At 41.3% G+C, this 10,078-nt stretch overlaps 1 protein-coding gene across 9 annotated transcripts; it reads right to left on the bottom strand.

Annotated features, from left to right (window-relative positions):
• Positions 1–7,969, bottom strand: LOC127927443 (E3 ubiquitin-protein ligase Topors-like). 9 transcript variants are annotated; one of them, XM_052513913.1, is made up of 5 exons: positions 7,407–7,969; positions 6,224–6,440; positions 2,853–3,008; positions 2,563–2,695; positions 1–327 (listed from the first exon to the last, which is right to left on the bottom strand). In XM_052513913.1, exons 2-5 carry the CDS (start codon positions 6,287–6,289, stop codon positions 260–262), a joined length of 423 nt encoding a protein of 140 aa, XP_052369873.1. In that variant the 5' UTR covers positions 6,290–6,440; positions 7,407–7,969; the 3' UTR covers positions 1–259. The 9 variants fall into 9 exon arrangements, 3 of the variants coding, with proteins under 3 accessions (XP_052369873.1, XP_052369870.1, XP_052369872.1); XM_052513910.1 differs by having other exon boundaries at positions 4–327; positions 2,407–2,695; positions 7,407–7,968; XM_052513912.1 differs by having other exon boundaries at positions 4–327; positions 2,485–2,695; positions 7,407–7,967.
• Between the last annotated feature and the right edge of the window lie 2,109 nt (positions 7,970–10,078).

Genomic DNA, 10,078 nt, shown 5'->3' with positions numbered 1-10,078 from the left:
CTCTCTTCCTCCCCTCCCGGCTCCTCTCTTCCTCCCCTCCCGGCTCCTCTCCTCCCGGCTCCTCTCTTCCACTCCTACTTCCTGTTACCGACAATGAGCTACTTCCTGCTGCTGTCTCTCTTTCCGTCCCTCCGACCCACCCTCCTCTTCCTAGATAGATAGAGACAGATGGTCATATGAACAGAACAGCATAGTGTACACAGTATAATGTAACACCTCTCCTCTCCTCCCGGCTCCTCTCTTCCACTCCTACTTCCTGTTACCGACAATGAGCTACTTCCTGCTGCTGTCTCTCTCTTTCCGTCCCTCCGAACCACCCTCCTCTTCCTAGATAGATAGAGAGATAATGGTCATATGAACAGAACAGCATAGTGTACACAGTATAATGTAACACTTCCTAGATATAGATAGAGATAGATAGATAGAGAGATAATGGTCATATGAACAGAACAGCATAGTGTACACAGTATAATGTAACACTTCCTAGATATAGATATAGATAGATAGATAGAGAGATAATGGTCATATGAACAGAACAGCATAGTGTACACAGTATAATGTAACACTTCCTAGATATAGATAGAGATAGATAGATAGAGAGATAATGGTCATATGAACAGAACAGCATAGTGTACACAGTATAATGTAACACTTCCTAGATATAGATAGAGATAGATAGATAGAGAGATAATGGTCATATGAACAGAACAGCATAGTGTACACAGTATAATGTAACACTTCCTAGATATAGATATAGATAGAGATAGATAGATAGAGAGATAATGGTCATATGAACAGAACAGCATATTGTACACAGTATAATGTAACACCTCCTAGATATAGATATAGATAGATAGATAGAGAGATAATGGTCATATGAACAGAACAGCATAGTGTACACAGTATAATGTAACACTTCCTAGATATAGATAGAGATAGATAGATAGAGAGATAATGGTCATATGAACAGAACAGCATATTGTACACAGTATAATGTAACACTTCCTAGATATAGATAGATAGATAGATAGAGAGATAGATAATGGTCATATGAACAGAACAGCATAGTGTACACAGTATAATGTAACACTTCCTAGATATAGATATAGATAGAGATAGATAGAGAGATAGATAATGGTCATATGAACAGAACAGCATAGTGTACACAGTATAATGTAACACTTCCCTGCCAGCTCTCCTCTCAAACAGTGCAGCAACTATAAGGCATAGTCCCAAATGGCAGCCTATTCCCTACAGTGGACTACAATGAACTACAGTGAACTACAGTGAACTACACATTTGACTACACAGTGAACTACACAGTGAACTACACAGTGGACTACACAGTGAACTACACAGTGGACTACACAGTGAACTACACAGTGGACCACACAGTGAACTACACAGTGAACTACACAGTGGACCACACAGTGAACTACACAGTGAACTACACAGTGGACTACAGTGAACTACAGTGGACCACACAGTGAACTACACAGTGAACTACACAGTGGACCACACAGTGAACTACACAGTGGACCACACAGTGAACTACACAGTGAACTACACAGTGGACTACAGTGAACTACAGTGAACTACACAGTGGACCACACAGTGGACCACACAGTGAACTACACAGTGAACTACACAGTGGACTACACAGTGAACTACACAGTGGACTACACAGTGAACTACACAGTGGACTACACAGCGGACTACACAGTGGACCACACGTTGGACTACACAGTGAACTACACAGTGGACTACACAGTGGACCACACAGTGGACTACACAGGCAGTAGAGCACTTAATAGGGAATAGGCTGCCATATAGGACCCAGACTAAAAAATATATTATTTTATTGATTTATTTGCCCAGGTCAGATGACTGAGAACACATTCTCTTTTACCCCAACGACCTCAACGACCTCAACGACCTGGGGAATAGTTCCAGGGGAGAGGAGGAGGAGGAGGAGGGGGGGATAGATGAGCCAACTGGAAGCTCACCCCAAAAGTAGTAACAAAACAATATCTCTTCCTCTGAGATGGAGGTGACAGAGAGGTCAGTGTCACTGGTTGATGATGTCATACCGTCCTCGTAGGTCGGCGCCGGAGGGTCGTAGATGGAGGTGACAGAGAGGTCAGTGTCACTGGTTGATGATGTCATACCGTCCTCGTAGGTCGGCGCCGGAGGGTCGTAGATGGAGGTGACAGAGAGGTCAGTGTCACTGGTTGATGATGTCATACCGTCCTCGTAGGTCGGCGCCGGAGGGTCGTAGATGGCCAGGTGACAGAGAGGTCAGTGTCACTGGTTGATGATGTCATACCGTCCTCGTAGGTCGGCACCGGAGGGTCGTAGATGGCCAGGTGACAGAGAGGTCAGTGTCACTGGTTGATGATGTCATACCGTCCTCGTAGGTCGGCGCCGGAGGGTCGCAGATGGAGGTGACAGAGAGGTCAGTGTCACTGGTTGATGATGTCATACCGTCCTCGTAGGTCGGCGCCGGAGGGTCGTAGATGGAGGTGACAGAGAGGTCAGTGTCACTGGTTGATGATGTCATACCGTCCTCGTAGGTCGGCGCCGGAGGGTCGTAGATGGAGGTGACAGAGAGGTCAGTGTCACTGGTTGATGATGTCATACCGTCCTCGTAGGTCGGCGCTGAAGGGTCGTAGATGGCCAGCTGGTCAAAGGCTTCCTTGGAGAGAGAAGAACGGGTTGAACTGATATGAGGGAGAGACACACACACAGGAGGGTTAGGGAGAGGATGTGTGTGTGCTCATCGGCAGCTTAGACTAACGTGGAGTCAAATGAAGTATTTAAATGTCTGCGTGTGCAGGTGTATGTGTGCTCACCAGCTCGTGGAAGAAGTGGTCCAACCGTGCCAGCTGGAAAGGGGTGGAGTTCATCCTGGATGACCCCGCCCCCTCCCTATCACGGCGTGCGATTGGCGAGGTGATGATACGTTGGACGATGTTGACCAATGAGCCGTGGAACACTGCCAGCTCCCACTGTAACCAAGATTCAGAGGATTTGATCGTCCAACATTACTGCAAACCTTTTCTCCAAAAAGACGGGCTTACTGGTCTGTCCTTCACCATAGAAATATAATTATTATTGTGGTGCATAATTGCCATGGGTAAATTGTAATGTTCAGTCAATGAGCATTATGGGTAATCCACCTCTCCTGAATTAATCATAGAAAGAAAGTGGATGTGAGCTGCACCGTCCAAATGTAAACACAACCGGTGACGCCACGTCATTTACTGAACACATGTCATTATTGACACGCCAGCGCTACTGTAGCTATCAGAGTAGAAACAGTATTAATCAATCATAACAGCGCTACTGTAGCTATCAGAGTGTAGAAACAGTATTAATCAATCATAACAGCACTACTGTAGCTATCAGAGTAGAAACAGTATTAATCAATCATAACAGCACTACTGTAGCTATCAGAGTAGAAACAGTATTAATCAATCATAACAGCACTACTGTAGCTATCAGAGTAGAAACAGTATTAATCAATCATAACAGCGCTACTGTAGCTATCAGAGTAGAAACAGTATTAATCAATCATAACAGCACTACTGTAGCTATCAGAGTGTAGAAACAGTATTAATCAATCATAACAGCGCTACTGTAGCTATCAGAGTGTAGAAACAGTATTAATCAATCATAACAGCACTACTGTAGCTATCAGAGTGTAGAAACAGTATTAATCAATCATAACAGCACTACTGTAGCTATCAGAGTGTAGAAACAGTATTAATCAATCATAACAGCACTACTGTAGCTATCAGAGTGTAGAAACAGTATTAATCAATCATAACAGCACTACTGTAGCTACCAGAGTGTAGAAACAGTATTAATCAATCATAACAGCACTACTGTAGCTATCAGAGTGTAGAAACAGTATTAATCAATCATAACAGCACTACTGTAGCTATCAGAGTGTAGAAACAGTATTAATCAATCATAACAGCACTACTGTAGCTATCAGAGTGTAGAAACAGTATTAATCAATCATAACAGCACTACTGTAGCTATCAGAGTGTAGAAACAGTATTAATCAATCATAACAGCACTACTGTAGCTATCAGAGTGGAGAAACAGTATTAATCAATCATAACAGCACTACTGTAGCTATCAGAGTGTAGAAACAGTATTAATCAATCATAACAGCACTACTGTAGCTATCAGAGTGTAGAAACAGTATTAATCAATCATAACAGCACTACTGTAGCTATCAGAGTGTAGAAACAGTATTAATCAATCATAACAGCACTACTGTAGCTATCAGAGTGTAGAAACAGTATTAATCAATCATAACAGCACTACTGTAGCTATCAGAGTGTAGAAACAGTATTAATCAATCATAACAGCACTACTGTAGCTATCAGAGTGTAGAAACAGTATTAATCAATCATAACAGCACTACTGTAGCTATCAGAGTGTAGAAACAGTATTAATCAATCATAACAGCACTATTGTAGCTATCAATCATAACAGCACTACTGTAGCTATCAATCATAACAGCACTACTGTAGCTATCAGAGTGTAGAAACAGTATTAATCAATCATAACAGCACTACTGTAGCTATCAGAGTGTAGAAACAGTATTAATCAATCATAACAGCACTACTGTAGCTATCAGAGTAGAGAAACAGTATTAATCAATCATAACAGCACTACTGTAGCTATCAGAGTGTAGAAACAGTATTAATCAATCATAACAGCACTACTGTAGCTATCAGAGTGGAGAAACAGTATTAATCAATCATAACAGCACTACTGTAGCTATCAATCATAACAGCACTACTGTAGCTATCAGAGTGGAGAAACAGTATTAATCAATCATAACAGCACTACTGTAGCTATCAATCATAACAGCACTACTGTAGCTATCAATCATAACAGCACTACTGTAGCTATCAGAGTGGAGAAACAGTATTAATCAATCATAACAGCACTACTGTAGCTATCAATCATAACAGCACTACTGTAGCTATCAATCATAACAGCACTACTGTAGCTATCAGAGTGGAGAAACAGTATTAATCAATCATAACAGCACTACTGTAGCTATCAATCATAACAGCACTACTGTAGCTATCAGAGTGGAGAAACAGTATTAATCAATCATAACAGCACTACTGTAGCTATCAATCATAACAGCACTACTGTAGAAACAGTACTGTAATCAATCATAACAGCACTACTGTAGCTATCAGAGTGTAGAAACAGTATTAATCAATCATAACGGCACTACTGTAGCTATCAGAGTGTAGAAACAGTATTAATCAATCATAACAGCGCTACTGTAGCTATCAGAGTGTAGAAACAGTATTAATCTATCATAACAGCACTACTGTAGCTATCAGAGTGTAGAAACAGTATTAATCAATCATAACGGCACTACTGTAGCTATCAGAGTGGAGAAACAGTATTAATCAATCATAACAGCACTACTGTAGCTATCAGAGTGTAGAAACAGTATTAATCAATCATAACAGCACTACTGTAGCTATCAGAGTGGAGAAACAGTATTAATCAATCATAACAGCACTACTGTAGCTATCATAGTGTAGAAACAGTATTAATCAATCATAACAGCACTACTGTAGCTATCAGAGTGTAGAAACAGTATTAATCAATCATAACAGCACTACTGTAGCTATCAGAGTGTAGAAACAGTATTAATCTATCATAACAGCACTACTGTAGCTATCAGAGTAGAAACAGTATTAATCAATCATAACAGCACTACTGTAGCTATCAGAGTGTAGAAACAGTATTAATCTATCATAACAGCACTACTGTAACTATCAGAGTAGAAACAGTATTAATCTATCATAACAGCACTACTGTAGCTATCAGAGTAGAAACAGTATTAATCAATCATAACAGCACTACTGTAGCTATCAGAGTGTAGAAACAGTATTAATCAATCATAACAGCACTACTGTAGCTATCAGAGTGTAGAAACAGTATTAATCAATCATAACAGCACTACTGTAGCTATCAGAGTGTAGAAACAGTATTAATCAATCATAACAGCACTACTGTAGCTATCAGAGTGTAGAAACAGTATTAATCAATCATAATGGCACTACTGTAGCTATCAGAGTAGAAACAGTATTAATCAATCATAACAGCACTACTGTAGCTATCAGAGTGTAGAAACAGTTGCTAACTTGAACAATACAACAAAAAGTTACCTCACCTGTCCATCGATCCCTCCATCCTCTGGCCGGGGTAGAAGAGGAGTTCCCACCCTTTCCACCTTCATCCTGACTGTCTCCTCTCCCTCCCCTTCCTCCTCTTTCACTCTCCATGGTTACCACCTGCTCTGGTGGTCACCATGGCAGCTGCGGTCCTGTTTTCTCCGGGTACAGGAGATTTGAGAGAGAAGGGCTGCTTACACAGCGGACACCTAGAGACTAAGATTAAGATGAAAGATCAGAGAAGGAAAACGTTATTCATTCTAGAGCCTAGAGCTGGTAGGAAGGATTTCCTGAACACCTTAGTGGACACACTATACTGCCCTACCAAGCAAAAAGGCAGTAAATGCTAATTTTGTCAAAAATGAGTTGTCATTTTTGCTACATTAAATACATGCTTAATCATGTGGACAAGTATCCTGCCTCGTATTGTGTTTTGGAGAAAATGGGGGTCATGTTAGCAGTAACTGCATACATTTACAGTGACACCAAGGTAAAAAAATAAAAGGAAATTTTTCTCAGTTCCACGCTATGAGCAGTTACTGCCTTTTTGCTTGGTAGGGCAGTATAGTGTGCTGCTTTCGACCAGAGCCCTAGGTGCCATTTGCGATGCACAGGCCCTGGTCAAAAGTAGTGCACTATATAAGGAAAAGGGTGTAATTAGGGACACACTCCTATCTTGTTGTTGTTCCACTCCTGTATGCAGAGGAATCAGAAGCAATGGAGGCACCTGTCCAGGTAAGTTATGTTGTAGAACCGGTCCTAGGCAGATACCAGTCTTAAGAGTTTGGAGACGCCTCGGCCGAGACAGACTGCGACAAAGGGAGGGATTCCTCCTGTTCCTGACCTAATCCTCCGCTCTCCCTGAGACAAACACGCAACTTCATCTCAGTAGGGACCATCTTCTAGGGGGCCGGGGGTCAGGAACAGGAGCCCTCTAAGACTTTATTGCAGTCTTGTCCCCAGACTCGACCGGTTCAACAACATGACGTACCTGGACACAGTGTCAGTTGATCCAACTCCCCACTTTGAACAATGGAGCTGGCTAAAGTGTAGGTAGGGCTGAGATTAATCTCAGTTAGCCTACTATGGGGATGTTGGGTCAACAACAATGTTACCAGTGATCTTGTCTTACGGCCTAGATATTTCCCTGTTTAGCTACCTACATTTTAAAGTTAAATGTACCTGTTAGGATTCATACGTAGAGTGAAACGTGTGGCTTTATCCACAAGCTGTAGCATATACCCTTTACAGCTGGGTAACGCGCTGCGTCCGTGTCTGTCCACACGTCGTCTCCAGTAGCCGAATCTGAACGCTACAAGCTAACCATCCATGCCCTGGATAACTGCATCACTAGCCGAGTTAGCTAAGCACTAATAATATATATATTTATATAATAATACAACTTTGATGTTTGGTTGATAGTAGTTGACGTTAGATAGCTCGTCAGGCTAACCGAGTTAGCTAGCACTAATAATATTTATATTTTTAAATACAACTTTGATATTTGGTTGATAGTAGTTAACGTTGGATAGCTCGTCAGGCTAACCGAGTTAGCGTCTCTCTTGCAGAGGTTTCTCCGGTTCACAGTCTAAACGTCACACCACCGAATCCGTTAGTCTCACCGACTAAACTATCTGACAACACTACGAATCATTCAGAACCTAAATAATAGTGTACATTACACAGATATAATGTTATAGTAGGATTTTATCGGCGAGGTGTTGTGAATCAGAGAGCCGTTGGCAACAGAGAGGATTCTGGGATACTGGAGGACTTCCGCAACCCGCCGGTTGCCAAGGACGATCACATCTAGGGGGGTTATGTCGATTTAAATGCATCTACTTTTGTTGTTGGTATAAACTATAAACTTTAATCTTGTTTTATTAGTATTAAATATCCATCTATATCATCTATAAATGGGACAATTGTCATGTAATCATTTCCCGTGCGAGCAGCGATTGTTATTGTCTTTTCATGCCAGTAATTCCGCCAGGTGGCGCCAGCGTGAAGCTATTGACTGACAACAAGTGCGACTCCTCGGTTGTTTACAATCCGCGTTGTCATAGACATGGAAGCCAGCTAACTAACCAGCCAGCCAGCCAGCCAGCTAACCAGCCAGCCAGCCAACTAACCAGCCAGCTAACCAGCCAGCTAACTAACCAGCCAGCTAACTAACCAGCCAGCTAACCAGCCAACAAACCAGCCAGCCAGCTAACCAGCCAGCAAACCAGCCAGCTAACCAGCCAACAAACCAGCCCAGCTAACCAGCCAACTAACCAGCCAGCTAACCAGCCAGCTAACTAACCAGCCAGCCAGCTAACCAGCCAACTAACCAGCCAGCCAGCTAACCGCAGCTAAACATAACGTGGTTTGAGTCAATTTCTACCTAAATTGAAGATGATGAACATCAGCAACCGAGCATTGGATAGACTCTACTCTGTTGTGAGTAGTTTTTATGTTCCCCTGTAGCTGGTTGTTTTAGCCAACTGGTTGTGCTAACTAGCTACTAGCTAACTGCTAGGGATAACACTTCCAAAGTGTGAGCAGCCCTATTAATCTATACTACAGTACATAGCTAATCACATAACTCCCGACTGAACGTATCCAGACAGACAAGATGTGGCCAATATGCAGTGTTGACTAGGTTACTTTATAAATCGAATCTGTTACCTGTCCAAAATTATAATCAGTCATGTAACTTTTGGATTACCCAAAACTCAGTAACGTAATCTGATCATATTCCTGTTAGAAGAAGACAAACATGTGTGTTACCAATTGAATGGCATCTATTGCAGGATAAATCAATGTTAAAGTTTTACATAGTTGGACATATATGGATGTTAAATGTAACTTCATGTGTTGGTTATGTAGGCTTCTTCTAACCCATCGCTTTCTACTACATATAATAATATGATTCAATTATATCTTTACATTAAACAGCTGCATATTATCAAGATATCAAAGTGTCACCAACAAAAAGGTAAACAACAGACCTGTAGCAAATGCAGCATATTGCATTCATTTATCACATGTAAATAGCACTTTTCAGTAGTGCTCAAAGCCATTCCACTAGAGCAGCATTCATTTATCACATGTAAATAGCACTTTTCAGTAGTGCTCAAAGCCATTCCACTAGCGCAGCATTCATTTATCACATGTAAATAGCACTTTTCAGTAGTGCTCAAAGCCATTCCACTAGCGCAGCATTCATTTATCACATGTAAATGTAAATAGCACTTTTCAGTAGTGCTCAAAGCCATTCCACTAGCGCAGCATTCATTTATCACATGTAAATAGCACTTTTCAGTAGTGCTCAAAGCCATTCCACTAGCGCAGCATTCATTTATCACATAAATAGCACTTTTCAGTAGTGATACTGACTGATTTGGTTTTTAAAGGGCAAATCCACAGATTAAACAATAACAAAACAGTTGCCCCGCCTCTGTTTTGGTAAAAAGCTGAGGGACGGGCCTGGAGAAATGTAACCACTCTCAGATTAATAGACATCCATGATGTCAACATTATAGTTATAACCATGTTATGAGACTATACAGGACTGACCATCCATGATATCAACATTATAGTTATAACCATGTTATGAGGCTATACAGGACTGACCATCCATGATATCAACATTATAGTTATAACCATGTTATGAGAATATACAGGACTGACCATCCATGATATCAACATTATAGTTATAACCATGTTATGAGGCTATACAGGACTGACCATCCATGATATCAACATTATAGTTATAACCATGTTATGAGGCTATACAGGACTGACCATCCATGATATCAACATTATAGTTATAACCATGTTATGATAATATACAGGACTGACCATCCATG

Source organism: Oncorhynchus keta, unplaced genomic scaffold (assembly GCF_023373465.1).
Source record: "Oncorhynchus keta strain PuntledgeMale-10-30-2019 unplaced genomic scaffold, Oket_V2 Un_scaffold_14044_pilon_pilon, whole genome shotgun sequence".
Classification (NCBI taxonomy): Eukaryota; Metazoa; Chordata; class Actinopteri; order Salmoniformes; family Salmonidae; genus Oncorhynchus; species Oncorhynchus keta.
This window is presented reverse-complemented; position numbering and strand designations above follow the sequence as displayed.

What these genes read in the sequence shown, in the direction of transcription:
- LOC127927443 (XM_052513910.1), bottom strand. Translation starts at nt 6,289, where the DNA reads ATGAAGGTGGAAAGGGTGGGAACTCCTCTTCTACCCCGGCCAGAGGAT. An exon ending in ACCACTTCTTCCACGAGCTG is followed by an intron (nt 2,696 to 2,852) that starts GTGAGCACACAT and finishes TCTCTCTCCAAG; the next exon opens with GAAGCCTTTGACCAGCTGGC. An exon ending in GGCGCCGACCTACGAGGACG is followed by an intron (nt 328 to 2,406) that starts GTATGACATCAT and finishes CTATCTATCTAG; the next exon opens with GAAGAGGAGGGTGGTTCGGA.